This window comes from Salminus brasiliensis, chromosome 23 (assembly GCF_030463535.1).
Source record: "Salminus brasiliensis chromosome 23, fSalBra1.hap2, whole genome shotgun sequence".
NCBI lineage: Eukaryota > Metazoa > Chordata > Actinopteri > Characiformes > Bryconidae > Salminus > Salminus brasiliensis.
Window position 1 is genome coordinate 11,587,236 of NC_132900.1, and position 20,075 is coordinate 11,607,310.

The 20,075-nt window shown below is 39.8% G+C and overlaps 1 protein-coding gene across 1 annotated transcript in view; it reads left to right on the forward strand.

The window, feature by feature from the left end:
• sema6ba (sema domain, transmembrane domain (TM), and cytoplasmic domain, (semaphorin) 6Ba) overlaps positions 1–20,075 on the forward strand; it is a 200,409-nt gene that overhangs the window by 112,498 nt on the left and 67,836 nt on the right. The window contains exon 3 of the mRNA XM_072668471.1: positions 5,204–5,318. Within this exon, the coding sequence (XP_072524572.1) occupies positions 5,204–5,318 (115 nt within the window). The remainder of the gene's footprint in view (positions 1–5,203; positions 5,319–20,075) is intronic.

The following is a 20,075-nucleotide window of genomic DNA, read 5'->3' on the forward strand; positions in this document are numbered from 1 at the left end:
GCTGGTGGTGTTAATGTTACGGCAGATCAATGTACATCAAAAATGAAGTTTGGAATGCTGGTGAATAATTATCTGCGCGATGTCGGTATCTTTTTATAAGCTGTTATCTGCTGACATCCTTATATATCCTATATCCAGTATTCTAGGCATATATCCAAGAACCACTAAAGCAGTGATTCTCAAAATGCCCCCAGGAACCCCCAGATGGTCCAGATCCTTTGCTGCAACCCAAGTACCTTTAAATGAAGTACCTTTAATATAGCACAATTAAAAACATGCCCCTTTGCATATCCCAGTTTTAAAAACCATGGTCAGAGTTCGAGGTCAGCCATGCTATGGTTCCCCCCAGAACAGAGGCGGTTAAGGTCCTTGCTCAAGGGTCCTACAGAGGCAGCTTAGCAGAGCTGAGTAATGAACCCACAACCCTGTGATCAATAACCTGGTGCTCTAACCACTGAGCCACCACTTCCCCATTTTGCAACACATAGTGATGGGCCAATAATGAGCACCTTCGGAAGGTCCCTGAGGCCTGGCTTGAGGTCCCTGAACCACTGCCCTAGGCACTTTCCATTGATGTTTTTCAAGAGCCCTTCATTGACAGGTTGTTTAGGGACACAATCTTGGTCCATCTTAAGTATCACCCCCAAAATAAAACCTTTTAGGCACCTATATTTATTTATTTATTTATTTACATTTTTTAGATGCATCAGATGTAGATTGGATTATAAAGCGCTTAGTTATTAATCTTAATATTAACTAAGCAATCAAAGGGAGGACCCATATATGAATCCCTTAGAGTGTTTAATATGATCTTAGGTTATATAGTTCATAGGTATAGTTTTGTGAAGGTGTATGAAAGGGTGCAACTAGCCCAGTAGCTGACCGCTCCTCTTCAGCATGTAGTGTCATTTACAACCCCTACCCCACTCCCACAGGCACTCAGCTCACTCTTGTGTCGTGTGTGTATGTGTGTAGGTGTGTGTGTGCCTGTCTGCGTACTCTCTGTGAGCAGGAATTAGTGTTATTGCTAAGCTGCTCTACCGTCAATCTCATGATTATGCAGTAGAGCACTGAGATCAAAGGTCAGACAGAACCGTGTGATTTACATGCTCAGGAAAACAGCGCCCAGAGTATGTGTGTGTGTGTGTGTGTGTGAGAAAGAGCGAGAGAGAGAAAGAGAGGAAGACAGGTTGGGAGGAGATTTTTCTTTTCTTCTTGAATATGAAGACGTAAGCTCTAACAGCTACTTTACGTCTCATCTGGGAGAAGGCTGGAATAAGCCTGTTAGCTCGTACCTGCTCTGATCAACATTACATCCTTTCGCTGCAGCACTTCATTCTTTTCCCTTCCGCTGAAGTGCTGGTATTAACGAATAACAATTGCAGCATTTGAAACGGGCTTATTTTGGTAGCGCTATAATAGAGATGTAATAGGGCACAGCGGTAGTGATGAGAGATGTTCATCCCCTGTAGGCCAACAGCTGTTTTTCAGCAGAAAAACATGAAAGCACATGGAGGGCCAGGAGCGAAGTGTGTCAGCACAGTTTGTAGACTTAAGCTGTCTTCAAGCTGGATTAGTTTTGCCTGGGGAGCCACTGTGGTTTAAAGCGATAGATCAGCGAAAAATCACAACAAATACACACAATTCCCCCTTCACCCCAAAGTGTAGTCGATCAGCAAAAGACATGTGTGGTGTCTGAAGTTTGCTTATGTAGTATTACACCGGAGCTACAAAGCTGATGTAGCCTATAATGCAGTTTATTGAAGATTATGTACATCAGTTAGCAATGCTTAACTCACCCAACATTTGAAATAGCAATCTGTTAAAGTCAGACCTGGCTCTTAAAGAAAATGGCATGATGATGATGATGATGATGATTATTATTATTGTTATTATTATTAACATTATTATTTTAATTATTCCAGAGTCCTGCCAGATAGTGCAGTTATCCTGCACTTTAGTGTGTGATTAGCCAACTGAAGACGTGGTAAAGCTGGTTGACTAGGGTTAGCTTTTAGCCTAGCACAGATTACTGCTTTTACTAGCAGGGCCTAGAAGTGATATGCTGCTCTCCAGTGTTATTGATGTACAGTAGTGGCAAATAGTATTTTCTATCTTTTCTATCTATCTTGAAGCCTGAATTGAAACTACATTTTTGTCCTTTTACATATAACAATTTGTGAGTTGGTGTTAGAAGGCACACAAGCAAGACACAGTGTCAGAAGGCACACAAGCAATGAGAAAATGTATTTTACACCAACCAATTGCTTTATGTGCTTATCACCAAGATCTAAGATTTTATTCCAATGTGAACCTTCAGTGTTCATTCATGTCTGACAAGTAATTACAGAGGGAATTAGCATAATCCGTGGAACCGAGAGATCCCTCAGTAATACTAGTCCTTTTCAAATTGGCCTCAGATTGTAATGGAATACCTAAGGCTGGAAACAGACATGGCCATATGCTGTGTTGTTATGCTTATTTAGTATAATGCTACTAAAGGTACTTCCATGCTAAAACCTTTCTGTCCAGGCCTGACAGGATATCTGCTTACAGATACTTCACCCATATGTATCATCTAGTCAGATCCCTTGTCAGACCCCTTACCACTCCTGTAGTAAGACTAATCCAGCCTGAATAATGCTTTATCTGTGGATTTCTCTGACTGCCCCTACAATATTTATAACTGACACTGCAAGACCGTAGGATGATAAGATCAGACCCAAGGGGCTATGTTGAGATTACTGCAGTTAGCGAACAGAGGAAGTTCAGATCCGAGTTCTGGAATAACTCAGCGGTGATGTAATAGCATATCACTCTGGTGAAGACAGTGGGAGACATTAGAATGATAAGATCCAAAAGTGTTAAAGTGAGGAAATTGCATTAAGCAAACAGAGGAAGAGTTTGAACAGCCTACTACGACACTCATAACCTGAGTGTTACACTGGAGCTAACGCTGCGAGACCTGGGATTGATAAGATTTTATCTGACAATAGATAGATAGAAGGCATGATGTGTTACTGACATGCCTGAGCAAGAGCAATAGAATCTTCTATGAACTTGTCCAGGGTCTGTCAGGGAACAAGAAAAGACAATCATCTGTGTGGAATCATGGTCACCAGGCTTCATGCTATCAGTGCTAACCAAACTACTGAGGAGACAGCTAGCTAACGGTGTGTGCTCTCTGAAGCCATTTGTGACAGCAGACACCAGTAGATCTGTGATTTTCATGTCTTGGACAGTGAACCCCAACAGCAACCACAGCTTGTGCCTTTTCTTATCATAGGTTAGTGAGATACCATTGAGAGATATGTATTTTCTAAAAATTATACATATGGTAAGTACATTTACATTTATGGCATTTAGCAGACGCTCTTATCCAGAGCGACTTACAAGGTTACTCGTATTACAGAGGTGGTTAGGAGTGTTGCCCAGGGACTCTTATTGGTGTAGCGCAGCATAGTCACCCAGACCGGGAATCGAACCCTGGTCTCCCACATGGTGTTGTTGTAACGCAATGGTAGGTGGTGGTGTTAGCTGTTGCGCCACACCAACCACTAGTACTAGTAGGGTTCAGTGATACAAGGAAGTGAATTTGTTGAGTTATGAGTTGTGTAACAGTAATAAGGTGAATGTTAAAAGTCAGTGGTGCAACAGTATAGAGTGTGTTATGGATCGGTAGTGTAACAGTGTGGATCACTGTATTATGGGTCAGTGGTGTAACACTTTGGATTGTGTAAAGATCACTTATGTGACAATATGGAGTGTGACTGGTCAGTAGTGTAACAATTTGGTGTTATGAATCAGTGTTGTAACAGAAAGGAGTGTGTTACAGGTCAGTACTGTAAATTTATGGAGTGTGTTACATGTCAGTGTAACGTGTTAGGGGTTAGTGGTCTAACCATAGTTTGTGCCATGACTTGTTTTATGGGTCAGTTGTGTAACAATATTGGCAGCATTACGGGTCAGTGAATGTAAGAGTGAGAAATGGCTCAGTGATCTAACAGTATTGTGTGTTACGGATCAGTGATGTAACGTATGGAGTGTGTTACGGATCAGTAATGTAACTGTATGGAGTGTGTTACGGATTAGTGATGTAATAGTATGGAATGTGTTATGGATCAGTGATGTAACAGTGTGGAGTATGTTACAGATCAGTGATGTAACAGTATGGAGTGTGTTATGGATCAGTGATGTAACAGTATGGAGTGTGTTATGGATCAGTGATGTAACAGTATGTGTTACGGATCAGTGTGTGTTACAGATCAGTGATGTAACAGTATGGAGTGTGTTACGGATCAGTGATGTAACAGTATGGAGTGTGTTATGGATCAGTGATTTAACAGTATGGAGTGTGTTACAGATCAGTGATATAACAGTATGGAGTGTGTCACAGATCAGTGATGTAACAGTATGGAGTGTGTTACAGATCAGTGATGTAACAGTATGGAGTGTGTTACAGATCAGTGAAGTAACAGTATGGAGTTTGAATCTGTTTTTTCAAATGGCACATTAGCAGGAATTTCTTGCCTCATCATACTGCAGCCACAATGTATACCCCCCCCCATCTCTCTCTCTCTCTCTCTCTCTCTCTCTGTCTCTGTCTCTGTCTCTGTCTCGTCTCCTTTTAATCTTTCTCATTCCAATTTCTATTTCTCTTGCTGGTTATCTTCAATTTATTCCCCTCCTTATTTCCTTTTATTTATTTCCGTTTAATTTTCCATTTACTTATTTGTGGTTATAAATATGTTTCCTGTGCTCGCTCTTCTCCCTCTATTCTGCTTGTTCCATTTCCTTAATCTTCCTTTTTTTATTTATTTTCACTTTCTCTCTCTCTTTTTTTTTTTCTCTTTCTCTTTGTTTTTCAGTTCAACTGGTTTCAGTTCAACTGTCAGGACTGCTGAACGTCCAATATTGCCAAAGCAATTACAAGATGATAGCCATGCAACAGGCCTAATAACAAAGAGCACAACAACAATAGGTTAATATAAATGGCTGCAGTGTTTCAATGTGGTCTATCCTTAAATTATTTGTGAATGCATGTAACTGCCAATGCACATGCACAACAGTGTAGACAAATAAACACAGGAAAAAACATCAAATCTGGAGACACGCTGTCCCTTAGTTAGTTTGGTTGAAAGAAAAGGTAATTTACTGTATATCTCTATCTCTCTCTCTCTCGTTTTGTCTCTCTCTCTTTCAGTTGCTAGGCGCTATCCTGTGTTTCTGGGCCGAGCTCATCGCTCCTATATGCGGCAGGAACCACTGTACATTCAGAGTGTCCTCAAGGTCAACCGCACGCTCTACATCGGCGCCAGGTAACCTCACTGACCACCTGCACTGACCTCTCGCCTGTACAGACCTTTAGCCCGCATCTTACCCATCACCTGAGCTTAAAGAGCCCATGCTCTACATTTTACAGCTCCACTTATCACTCTTCCGCCACATTTTACGCTTTTACCCAACCATTACAATTAAACGCAATGTTTTTGTTACTGTGCCTTATGTAAATAACCTTTGTTTGTTGACCACCTACACTGACTTATAACATTTTATAGGTTTCACCTAACCATTAGAATTTAAACACACGGTTTTTGTTACTGCGCCTTTAAGGACTAAGATGACATTACAACTATGATGAGTTCAACAGGGCCATTTTGTAGTTTTGATAAATGTTAAAGTGTTTGCATTGGGGGATGAACTGTATATTTGGAAACTTTAAACCACATTCAACTCTTTATTTCAAGGAATATTCAGTATTCTATGATATGGGCTCTCTAACACAGAAATGAGCCGCTACTCACCTGCATTTTAATGTGGAAACTTCAGCCACACACCTCACCTACCCTTTACACAGCTTGGAAAAGGGGTAAAAGTGCTGATGTTCTGCCTGACCACCAAGTGCTCTATGACTGCACCTCAGTTGATTCAGGAATATTGGTTTTAGAACCATTACAGCAATGGCAATTGGTGAGTGTTTTATTGTAGATGAGGATTTTCATTTTAAGCAAATGGTAGGTGTCCTGGTCCCTCCGAAAGGGAAATGAGAAATTACACAGTGGAACGATTTCATTACGATTCCGAATCTCTAAAAAAATGAAAACCTGGGACATAAGCGCTGAATCCAACGAGGGAAGGAGGTATTATCCACTCAAAGCCGTTTTCCCATCTGCTTTTTATTCTTCCAACTGTGTGTGTGTGTGTGTGTGTGTGTGTGTGTGTGTGTGTGTGTGTGTGTGTGTGTGTGTGAGAAAGAGTGCGCGAATGCGTGTCACTGTGTTTCACGGGTGTTATCTTAAGGAGTGTTAAAAATCCACCACATGGGTCATACTGTCTTCAAAGGCAGTGCTCACTGGAGGTATCAGACTCTCTGGAGAGTTCACATGTGCTCCCGCTTAGACTGAGGCCTGAAGGGAAAAGCTTTTAGAGAGAAAGGGGGCAGCCTTGCCCTTTGCCCTCGTCCCCCCTTTTCTCTCAGAACACACTCGGACTGACAGAGAAGATACACTGCAGCTTGGGTTGCAGGATTAGAAGTGTCAGCGAAACCGGTAGAAACCAGTTCACGCTTCCCAAAAAAGTGTTAGATCTTGTGACAGAGATTTACATGCCAGGAGACGCACAGGTTCAGAGATGAACAGCTACTGCTGAATCACAGACTGCACCTTCATTATTTATGACTGATGATCCGGGGTCATAGAATGAGAAGATCAGACTAAAGGGTTGCTCTGAGAAAACCACTGTTAACCAACTGATGTGTTCACACCATTTCTGTAATACTGATGAAAAGACTGATGTAAGACTGATGAAAAGACCACTATAACACTGGGAGACATTAGAATGATCCAGAACCAGAGCTAGAAAGGCTACTCTAAGATAACAGTAGTTAGCAAAGGTCTCTGTATTGGCTGTGGTTTGGTAGAGTGGTGCTTTGCGCGAATGACACTGTGTGTCTTTAACTCTGTAAAGCCTGAACCATGAAATAATTGCCAGAAAATATTTATTATATAAAACTGTGTTTATTTGACCTTCTGACCTGTTATTTTTAAAAAGGCAATACATAACACTTTGCGTATATTATTTCAATTTCATATTTGATTTTAGCATCCACAAGTAATTTCAACTTAGAAATCTGTATGTATGTTTTTGGTGGATAGTCCACCAGAGAAATATATATATATATAATTTATTCACCTTTATAAATAGAATCAGTAGCATAGATCCCTTAATAAAACCCTGTGGGACTCCACAAGATATGTTACAGTACACAAGATATGTTATAATTCGTAGCAGTGTCTGCATTATGATAATAACAAAATTCTAAACTTTTGGGTTTAAAAGGTTTTACGGATGGTTCATTAAAGAACAATCTTTTTTGTAAATGAGACGAGTAAATGCAGGAATATGTATGAGATTGTATGATAATAGCATATGCTCCTGATTGAGCCAGTCCAATTTCAGCTCATGTTTCATTCCCCTGTTCTGTAATAAACTAATAAACTAATAAAAAAAAGTAATAAACTTCCCATTATCCTAAACTGAGCTCCACCAGAACAGCACAAAATGGTCATAGGCTAACTGCTTTCTACACCATAGCTTCTTTGTCAGATATGATGTTTTAAAGGATGAAGAAAAGAGTTTTCAGTGCAGTAGAAAACAGCACTGCTGAAATTATATCATTTTACATATCATTACAAGTCATCATGTGGTGCTTTGTTGCCATTGACTTGCTGTTTCAGGACCGTTCCTTGAAGCTGAAACCATTGCTGTTGGGGTTCAGTATTAAAGAAGATCCATGTGAATTGCAGCAGGGTTTACATTATGCAATGACATATGACATTTATGCAGAGGTTTGGCTATGAAACGTGGCATGAAGTGGAGTGTAGTTTGTTTTAAGGGGCCAGCTTGTTGTTTCTTTTATTATACCAGTATTTGTTATACCAGTATTAACAGCTAATGAGAACTACACCCAGATCATGTGATCATGCCACATTGAACAATAAAACATTATGCAGTTGACAAGAATGTCTTAAATGTGTATTTATACGTATAATTGAAATAGTACTAATAAAATACAAACATTAGGTTATAATAAAATCCCCATAAAATGGTATATACCATAATTACATGGAATATGACACATGGGAAAACAAAAGCGTTGGCCGAAAACCTTTTGAAATGGAGGCAATTTGACCTTTTTTGACCTTTTGTTGCTTTTTAACATTCACAGTATTTGTGGGATATGTTGTTCATTCCTCATTTAAAACATTGTTTTTCTTTTCACCTTTAATTTTCCTCCCCAATTTTAGACAGCCAGTTGCCCAACTCACTTGTTGGTGCTCTCCCCCATCACATGTAATGCTCCTGACACTGGGAACGTGAGGACTGACACATGCCTCCTCTGACACATGAGCAACCAGCCATTGCCTCTTTTCAAATTGTCAATGCAGCGTCACCAGGCAACCAACGCGCTTGGATAAAGGCGTTGGGTACCAAGCTCTGATGCATTGGCTAGCAGATGTATTACACTGATGTGATGTGGGGATAGAAGGCAAGGCCAATTGTGCTCTTTTTGCTCCGGCTGATGATGGCAGTCAGCATGACCTAAGATTTAAACCAGCTATTCTTGGGTTATAGTGACCTTAGCATCATAGTCCACTGGGCCTCTCTGATCACATATTGTAGCTGGTTGGTTTGGTTGGGTGCTTTGTTTGTTTTCACACATGGAAAAAAATCAAGCGCACCAAAAAAACATCACAACAAACCACATAAGAACGTTTTCTCTGCTTATTGGTCAGGCCTGCCTAGGGCGGGAGCAATAAAGTAAATACAGGATAAACTAGACAGGACTAGAGCATATTCCTGAGTAATTTAAAATATTACTACACGCATGAAATGTTTTTAAAGAAATAACCATGTTAAATACTATACCTGTGGTGGTGCTGTGCCATTTAACGTGTGTAAGCAGTGCCTCATTTCCTGTATTAAAGAAACTGAATTGAGGTGGTTGTACAACTGAAAAGAAGCTTTTGGTACTTCACTGAGGCCTTGCCTTCTTCTCTTGTCTTGTCTGATGTCAGTAAATATGACAGTAGAAACATTGCTTATGAGAAATTCAGCCTTTTGCCAAAAATTGACAGTTATAAGGCATAACTGTATTGTAGCATAATTGAGATGCAATAAGAATATAGTCAAAAATGTGTTGTCACAGTTGACTTTTTCTATGCTAGCTCCTGCCAGAGCAAATTCGCATCTAGTTTTATTAAACATAATATAAAATCTGTCATAAGACAAAATAAGAAAATTGCCCAAAAAGCTGTTTCATGTACATCTAATGACATTTGGGAAAAGTCTAAGCATTATCTTTTGAGCTGCTGTATTGACCAACACTGTATGAAGCAATAACCCGGAAAATCAGAAGCAATGCAAGTGGGACCATCAAGCATAGCCAGTTGGTGTGCTGGTCTTTGTTTCCTATTGAGCAAAAATAGAAGGTAATTTTTAATACACCATTTCAAATTTAGTCCTGAAAATGTGAGAGATAAATGTCTATAACAGTAAATAATGTATTTAATAGAGTACCAGTACATCCCTTTGGCACTTCCAAAGGTATCTCATTTATGGCCTTAAACTAGTCTGATCAACACTGCATCTGAATACATAATTTGATGTTGCTTCATAACACCAGTGTTGTGCATAAGCACATGATATGCTACCTAGTCATTAGTTATTTGGAGCCAAACCATTAATGTCGCATTTCATTAGAGCTGTGTAACATTTTCAAACCTTTTTAACATGTAAAATATCACAATCTGAATTAAACACTGAGCATCATAAATAAGTAAGTACAGAAAGAATGAGCTTGCGTTTGACCATGCATGCTCACCTCCACGAAAACAGTTCAACGTTTTCATCTTGAAAACATCCGCCTTCCAGCTGACTGGGTTGCTATGGTTACATAGAGATAGAGGTGATAAAGCTGCCATTGACAAACAGAGAGAGGACGATGCCTCCAGGTGAGGACACTTCCTTTTCTTCGCTGGTTTCATTAGTTTCTAGTTGATTGAGGGGTCATGGCCTCTGCAGGTGAGAGGGGTGTTAATGGTGTCACTGCTTTGTTGGCCTCCACTGGATCTGAAGGACAAACATGCATAGGCTTTATTTTACTACAGCATATGCTTTAAAGGAGAGTGGAGAGATGAAGCAATGAGTATGAATACATCGGCTCAGAGGCTCTCTTGGGGTTTTAGGGCCTGCCACTGAATCTCTGCATCTCTTTTAATGTGTGCCTCTATTTTGTGGATTGGGTGTTCCCTGGGCCGACTGTTGGAAGGACTAATTTGTGGCTCAGAGGATCTCTGGGCCTGCCACTGAATGCCTCTGTATCATGGCTTGGGGGTTTCCATGACTGGCTGCCAGAGTCACTCTGATTTGCAACTGATTTGCTCTGGGAGACCTGCCACTGAGTGCCTCTACATTGCAACTGGGGGGTTTTCCATGCCCGCTGCTAAAGCAATGAAAATTCTTGGCTTGGAAGCTCTCTGGGCCTGCCATTGAGTGACTCTAAAATCAAACTTGGGGTTTCCCGGGCTGGTTGCGGAAGTGATTCTGATTTGCAGATAGAAGGATCCTCCAGCCCTTTCAATGAGTGCCTCTATTTTGTGGATTGGGAGTTCCCTGGGCCAGCTGCTGGATTGACTAATTTGTGGCTTAGAGGATCTCTAGGCCTGTCACTGAACGCCTGTGGCTCAGGGGTTTCCATGACTGGCTGCTGGTGCAACTATGGACCAACTGTCAAAGCGATTCTATATGGATGCTTTGAGGTTGTGTGGGCCTGCCATTCAGTGACTCAACTTCACGGCATAGCGTTTTCCTGGCTTAGCCACCTGAGTCACTCTGATTTGCTCTTGGAGGCCTGCCACTGAGAGCCTCTACTTTGTGACTTGGGGGTTTTCAATGCCCGCTGCTAGAGCAATGATAATTCATGGCTTGGAGGCTCTCCGGGCCTGCCACTGAGTGACTCTAAAATCATGACCTGAGGTTTCCTAGGCTGGCTGCCAGAGTGACTCTAATACATGGCTAGGAGGCTTTCTGGGCCTCCCACTGAGTGACTCTACATCGTCGCTTGGGGGGTTTGCAGGCTGACTGCCAGAGCAACTCTAATTTCTGTTTCAGAGGCTCCCTGTACCTGCCACTCAGTGACTCTTGCATTTGTGGCTTGCATTAGATAACATGTGCAAGTTAATCATCTTCTGTTTTCAAAATATGAGGTTTTGTCCATAACATTTAAACAAAATGCCATCATAACTTGATCTAACATCTGAAAGACTTACCAAACATAGAGAGTGTGTATTCTGCAACAGTTGTATTGCGTGCATCCAACGCTATTGCTTCATACAGTCCACTAGCATTCTTCTATACGTTCTTGATTGTCAGACTATAGGTTTCCTCATTGAGCTCTGCTGTGTAATTGTTAGGGTTATACATTTCAACTGCTGTAATGTCAGTTCACCCAGAAGACTCTGGAGAGCAGTAAATTGTAAATTTAATCTTAACAACGAATATGATGGAAACAATGTAAACAAGCGAGTTAAAACTGTGTTGATGGATAAAATCTTTGGCCTAGGCCCCATCGTCAGCCCAGGTCTTGCAACCTCGGGCCTCTTGCAGATCCTGCTGAACATAGAGGCATGTGCCAGAACCTATCCCCGGGCAGCCGTTGGGACCAAACTGGTGGTGGTGGGAAGAAAGAAGGCAAACTTTTAAAAACAGCAAAAAAAAGCGTATGATTAGGTGACTTTTAACACGGGTTGGTGATTGGCTGAAGAAAGGTGACACTGCATTAGAGTCTCCTGGTAGAACCTTCACTAGAGCTTTCATTTTTATACTTATAGTTTTATACTCAATGTTCTTTTCAATTGAATATTCAGCACAAGTAAACAAACTTCTATTTATAACACTGTATTTCCATTTGAAGAGAACTGCCAACCAGTCTGAACACATGGTTGGACCCTGTAGAAGAGAAACAAAGACGAGGCAGGTTTGCTTAGGTTCATGTTGTTTGGTCTCAAGAGTAGTGAAGCTGTAACACCTTATCCTTATTTGCATTTGCATCCTTATTTGTCTTATAATGAGTCATAACTCAACACCGCTGCACAAACAATACCACCTCAATAAACTTGATAGTCATTCAGACATTTAGTCACACAAATACACCTCAGTGTATGTACACACACTCTGATTACACACGCTGGTTTTAAATGTTAATCAGAACATTAAAGGTTTTTATCTGTTTTTATTGAGCATTACAGCAAACAGTTAGAATATTTAAATATGGTTGGGCCAATCAGATAGATTAGGGATTTATATAAATATAATATAATATATAATATTGAAGTATTATTTTTATAAGAATTGCATGCAGTTTGTGTCATGCACTGAATCTGCTTTTCCCAACTCGTGAATCCTACATCTATCCCAAAACTATTGGACGGAGCACCATCACTGCTCCAGAGAGTCCTATTCTGTTGGTAATCAGAAAGCTTAGAGAAGCTGTGTGTGTGTGTATGTGTGTGTGTGTGCATTTGTGCATCTTTAAAGTAGATGTAGAGATATATATATAGTATGCTGGTTATATTGCATGTTGGCATATGCCTGGTTTTCTGGATCTGTAGTGGTCAAACTGCAGTTGTGGTGTGCAGTGCACTGCACACAGCTAAAAGTGAAAGACCTTGGTATGTGTTTGTACTGTAGACATGGATGTTGTCAAATATTTGATGGAATGGGGGCTTTATATGACCCCTTTCATGGAAGCTTTTAAGATTGGCTCCAGTGAACAATATTGTCATTAGTTCAAAGAGCTGTCAACAGTATGTACTGACATTAATGTCTACAGGAATAATAATAATTATTGAAATTCTTCTGATGCCAGTGCCCAGTGACAGCTAATCTAGTTACCGCAGTGACAGCCCCCAGAGATAGCAAAACCGCATTTACGGCTAGTTTAAAAAGAGCTTTGTTTCCACACATGAACATATTTAACTGTCATACATGCCTTGTGAATCAATGCCCAATATTAACACCACATTTATTCTAGCTAACAGATGCTGTTATTCAGTAGGCAGACATCCTGCCTGTGCAAACACCCATGTACATGGGACAGCATACATTTTGGGACTTCCTCAGATCACAGCATCAGGTTTCAGACATTACACTAAACAGTTTCAGGTGGTAGACGCACACACATGAACACATATAAACACACATGAATACAGTCATGTCTCAGAAAGAGACCCTTTAAAAGCCCCTGTCTGCTCATCTATTCGTATGTGGTTCATTTCCTCTGAACTGGCAGAGAAAACAATGATGTTGGTCTTATTTTTTTTGAGAGAGATTTTTAGGTAGTTTTCCTGTATGTGACTAACTATGTGAGTTCAGATCAGCCAGAGAACCAGTCAGATTTCGCAATATGTTTACGTCACCTGCGTAATGTCTTCCCGTGCATTAAGCCTCTTTGCTAGGCTAAAAGGTGATGCAGCAATTCGCTTTAATTCCACTGGTTCATTTAATCATCTTGTCACATAACATCTGCCTTTAAATTTGTGGTGATTTCTTACACCGTAAATAAACACGACTGCACCAACGAGGCTGGAGTCATTCACCTGCTTATTACTGGATGTTTCCATTCCACCTTAAATGGTGCAGAACTTACAGGAGGCAGAATGGAAGTGCACAGCTATTTTAAGGTGGACTTTCAGCTTCCTGGTGTAAGGTAAGTGCACAATAAAGTTTGTTGTTCTTTAAAATTAAATTTTATAACATTTTATATCAGTCACATCCAGCCATGAGTCAAAGTTATGAAGTGTCACCGCTTTATTAAAACACAAAAATAATTATAAAAAATACCATCACATTCAGGATATGATCTTTTCTGCACACTTCTTGCTTCTTGATGTCCCATATAATTCTGCATATATCTGAGTTTCTGAATAATAGTTAAATTCTACAACTGGTGCCAAAAGAACTCACTAAAGGCAGACCTTCACAGAGATCCAGAACTCACTGGTGAAACCACACCGGCACCGCTATTGTTGCCATAATGTTGCCATATTGTTGTTACGTTGCCATACGCGATGCCACTGCCATTCTCTGACATGCCCTCGCAGTTCTGGGTAGGTTTCAGGTTGTGATTTTAAAGCATTAAATTGTGTTTGAACTGCATTTACATATATTACTGCATTATAATATATAACTTAATATTAACATTAATATATAACATAATATTATATTATTATAATAACAATAAAACTAAATGCTTGTAATGGCTTAATGAATATAATAAGGCTAAATGGTTATTCTGTGAGATATATTTTATTTTTTTCTTCTTCTTCTTCTTCTTCTTCTTCTTATTATTATAACAATATTGGTGATATGAGTAGTCTTAGTAATATATCAATGCTGTCACACAAAAACCTTGTACCTCAATTTTTTCATTGTTTTAACATAATTTAAAATTTAAGTTAGCATATTGTCAGTGCCTCTCTAACATAAACTATGCAATATTAGTATATTAGTACATCACCAATTGTAAAAATACTATTGAGTACAGTAGCATAAGGATTGAGACTGAGCCTATGTAGGCATGAGAAAAACTGTAAAATCCAGCAAAATGAAGCAAAGAGAATTATCAAACTGTTGTAAAACATGGCAGAACCGACCAAAAGGGAGTTCATATTGGATTCCAGGACTAAGACTTGCTTGCTGAACAACATATGTCCAATTTATCTTTATTACTACTTTTTATTACTTTTACTGCAATTTTTTATTGGGGCTGCAAGCCCAGAAACAGCCATCGAAGACAAACACAAAAACAATTGCAAGATATGAAAAAGTGAGAGTCACATTGCAGGTGTGCTGGTGAGAAAGACCTGAAATTTTCCCTGGATCGGAAATGTACAGTAATGTATCCATATTAATCAATATAGTGATACTGAGTATACATTAAAATCCACAACACAATAAATTACTTACAGTCACAGAGATCTTAATTAAACTAGCTAGCAGTGTATGTACCTTGCCATCATACAGGACCTCATAAAGTCCCGTAAACATAACCTTGCTAGGCCTTAATAAATGAGATCAGACTTATCATCATATATCACATCATATATCAAATATCACAACTGTTAGTCATGGGTTGTTGTTGGCGTTTTAGGAGTTTTGCTGTATTACAGTACATCTGATATGGACAAAAGACATCTGTTCATTCATTGTTTCTTCTGAATTTAAGGGTATTACAAAGAATTGATTCTGCTTTTGTTGGAATAACTGTGTCTTCTGTCCAGGAAAAGGCTTTCTGCTAAATTGGAGCATTGCAAGCATTTGCACAGTGTTCATGGTATCATTGAATTTCAAGTAAAAGTCATCAAACTACTCAAACTGATATTATTTGTCTAGTTGAACAGCACTGCCGACCCCCCTGGACTGCTGACCCCCCTCCCCATGTGCCTGGCACCTGTAAAAAACAAAGAAACAGTTGGTCTCTATAGTTCCAGACCTAACTCTGTAACTCTAACTCTCGGTAGACATGTGAGACACAAGACAATGAACTATAGTGATACGCAAACTAGTTTGAGGACCTTGTGACCAAAAATAGCACCTTCATATATTTCTGGTGGAAATAAAAAATTTGTAATATGTTTGTTATCTAATATTTGAGTAGTTCATCCAGATCTCTTGGGAGCAGGTTTTGTCTAAATAATGATTTGACACTTTTCCAATCTTTTCCAATTATTGTTAAAAAGTACAGTTGAAACTCTTTTGGTTGTGCAATAGCTGCCTAAAGCTGCTCATTCCTTTACACATGCTGTGGCTTCTGTTGCAGAAATGTCAAAACCATGCTTTGATGAGCTGCGCGTAGCTTAGAGCTCACACTCACCACGAGTTCAAAATCATGCAGTTCATTATATGAGCAGGATGTTGTCGTGACTGAAGACGGTTGCTAATTAGAGCTCTTTTAGTAAATAACTAGATTTTTTCTTTGTTTGGTGGTGTGTGATGTGCAGCTAATATTAATTAACCTAGTTGTAAGCAGTTTTATTTTTGCATTTTTGGTATGAATTATTCTATATTTGGGTAGATGTTTTAATAAAAACAATACATTCAGTGCATGCAACTGAGTGGCAAGAGAAAGATCTCGAAATTTGGAGTGAAGAGACCCCATCACACCTCTAAAAAAGGGTTATTTAAGCAATGCCATTGAAAAACCATTAAAAACCCTTAAAAGGAATCAATCAAAGGTTCTTCATACTCACAGTTCCTTTACCAATATAGCTCTATATGGAATCACAAGTGGTTCCTCTGCTTTTATAAACCATTGCAACATTAGTAGAATAAGTTAGTAGAGAAGTCGAGTCGAGTCCAAAACAGAGAAAACCAAGATGAGCTGCTATACCATCGCCATCATGTTGTGTATGTGCAGCTGTAAAAAAGCTGTAAAACATCAATAAAGCCAAAAACTATGGCAGCTTTGTTTGGTGTAATATGGTCCAGTTAATAAACCCAGCCTACAGACAAAACATGCACTGAAGGAAAACCTTCAGTCATACCATCACTGCAAAGATGCACAGAATTTTGGGATATGTTGTTTTCCTTGCACTGATATGTTGTTTTCCTTGCATTGTTTTGTAGCTCAAGAATGGCTCGAAAACCACAACCAGTTCATTCTTCACCTTGCATCTCCATCTGTTTGATTATTTATTTTATATCCATTTTGTGGTTCATAGTGATTCTAGTGCTGTTCAGTATATGAGCAAATAATTGAATCCTTTGAAAGGTCAGCACCCACCAGCGCGTGAAACCAATGATGGACAAAGCTATTTATAAGCAACAGCAGTAAGCTCCTTTAAAAAGCTTAATATTTCAAAACCATAACATTAGATTTGCCGGACTATCAGTCGCAAACCACTCCATCTGTTATACATGTAATTATGAATGGGCAGACGCGTTTGCATTTCTGTCTCTTTACTCCAGTTGGTTTCCCAGTGTGTTTAATCTGCAGCAAGAAGCTGTCAAACAACAAAATAGAGAAGTCTGACACATTTCACAAGAGAGCAGTCAACGTTTTTGGAAAAGTTTCCAGTCGGAAATACGGGAAAAGTGGCTTTAGCTGCATTCGAGCTGAAAACAGAACAAATTAAGTCTGTATTTTTACAGTAGGTCTACAAAATGATGAGCTCCTATGTTTGTTATCTGTTCTACAGCTAAACAGAAATCTGCATTTATTTATATGTGGGGCTACAGAGCAGCCTACATTATACCCACACATTCTAAAAAAAATTATTGCAGTTTTTATTGAAATGAAAACTCTTCTCATCGTCTGAGTTGCCAGCCCCTGGTATGGTATTATACTGAAGCTAGCCATGAAAAGATCGAACCAGGCCCAGTGCCATTAGGGGGCTAGAGAGGGCAGTGCTTTTGTGGTTGGATTATTGTGGCCAGCTTTGCATACTTATTTTGTCCTATAACACCATGTCCTAACCCTTTGACCTCTCTTTGGTTGATCTTTGTTGGGCTGGAAGCAGCATTTAAGCCATTATAACACCTGTGCCTAATGCTAAATATAAAGATACACATCTACTGTGTACCAGCTTCCCAAACAGCCATATTTTGCATCTACTACTACTCTAAAAATGCATTATCAATAAATCTCTTGTGGATGCCTCCACAACCGTCACTGGATTGCCGTCCCCCGGTTTGAAAACTACTGTCTTAGAGACAAAGATAACAACAGTCTTCCATGTGGAATCGTGATCACCAGGACTCCAGGATTTAACAGTGGTAAATAGACAGCAAATGTTAGATCACTGAGCCTGCCTGCTGTGTGTATTTTAGCAGATTAGCTACATTATATGGACAAAAGTATTGGGATGCCGGTTCATTTGTTATTTCTTTCTTTGATCTTGCTTTGGGTAACTGGGTAACTGTCTCTACCGTCTACGTAGGGCTTTCAACTAGATTTTGGAGCATTGCTGTTCAGTTTTTGAGGTCAGAATGTTGGATGATCACCAATCCACCTCATTCCGAAATGTTGGATGGCGCCCCATCATTCTACGGAACACAGTTCCACTGCTCCACAGCTCAATGCTTCATACCCCTCTACCCTACGCCTGTCATTAGTCATGGTGTCAACAGGTGTTCATGGTCTTCTGCTCCGAAGACTTCTATTATATTGCCAATGTACTGGCTGTGTTTGCATCCATTAGATGGGGTGTCCATAAACATTTGGGCATCTAGTGTAGCTCAGCTGCAGTTGTGTGGCATACAAACTACCTATTCGTTTTGGACAGACAACAGCAATTAGGTTCTTGAGTTATGTGCTGGACAAGACTGGTCAGTGGGGATATTGGCTAAAATAGTGGTTTTAGAAGGCAGCATGATATGGCCTGTTTGGCAATTTTCTTAGCGCTCCTAATTCATTCCTGAACAGGCCAAGAAGGAGTGTGACACTGGTCTGTTCCAGAGGCTTCATTAGCGCAGGGGGAAGGGCATGACAGTGGGAGCTGTGGTCCTAAACGCTCTGTGGTAATGGCCTCTGTGAAATAATTGGTCTCAAAGATCCACAGCTTCACAGTGTTGTAAAAAGGGACGCTAAATGTTCTCACTTTGATTTTTTCTGTGGTCTGTAAACTTAATAACAGCCTGTACAATGTGAGATCTAAGTTGTCTTATGTGTAGCTCCCTAAAAGCTACTAATTTTTACTTAACAATGTTCTAACCTTTCTTTTCCCCTCCCAATTAGGCATGGGTACTTTTGTTATGGTGCCTTTAAGACTGATATATATGCAAATGAGTCAAGTTTTCATTGGCTTCCTTTTATTGTATCTCATTCAAAACTTTGCGGGTATATGCCAATGGTTTCTTGAACTTACAAAAGCCACAAATCAAAAATGGACAGTTAATTAAGTAAATATGCACTATATGCCTAAATGTTTGTGGACACCCCTTCTAATGAATGCATTCAACTACTTTAAGGTACACCTATTGCTGACACAGATGTTCAAATGTGCAAACACACTGCTTGTTTGTTATTTGGATAGGTATTGGCAATAGAAAAGGACTGAAGCAGATAAACATGAACCTACTGACACCCACCATGCCTAATGTCAGGTGTGGGTTAGAAGGGTATAACGCCCCCCAGCATTGAGCTGTGAAGCAGTGGAACTGTGTTCTCTGGAATGATGGTGCTCCATCCAGTACTATTGGGATGAATTGGGAGACAGTGACTTCAACAAAAGCAGCCTTGATTTCAGAAGAAACAGTAAATGAGCAGGTGTCCCAATACTTTTGTCCATATACTGTAGTAATATAAAATAAGTACATATTTTCTATGTTTTCATTTTAGCATTATATTGGCTAGCAGTCTACTGCAATACATTCAAGATGACATTTCTGGGTATAGAGTATATAGAGAAATGGTGAGGGCGTGGACTGGAGGTCTGCACAGAAATGACATTTGAGGCTAAACCTGAGTCATACAAGTATTTAAAATCTGTGGAGTTTTGCTGATTGTATCTGACGATATCAACCAGCCTCTGATCAGCTGTTAGCCCTGCCATGCTACAGTTTCTCTCACTGTTGCTGCTGCTGCTGCTGCTTGAAGGAGTGCTTAACACACTGTGATCTTTCCACCAACTCAGCCCATCCGGAAACACTTTATTTGACTGTGCTCTTATTCCAGTGTAATGAGCAATTTCACTACAGTCAACTAGTTGCTGAATAAAGAGAAGGTTCATGGATCATGTAGTTACACTGTGTATCTCCACAAGTTGTTGAAAGGCATACCTCCAATACAAATCAACCACAGTAAAAACTGGAAAAAAAGTCTGGCTACTCCTAATCATCACTGGTTAAGATAAGAGTGTGGGCAGGTTTTGTGACCTTATTTTTAATGCCCCTATCAGGTTATACCCCCCCCCCCCCCCCCAATCGAGTCAGCTGACATTGATCCAATCTTTGCAGTCAAGCCACTCATTGTATGCATGTGTTTAGTGGTACACAGTCTGGACTGATAACTGTAG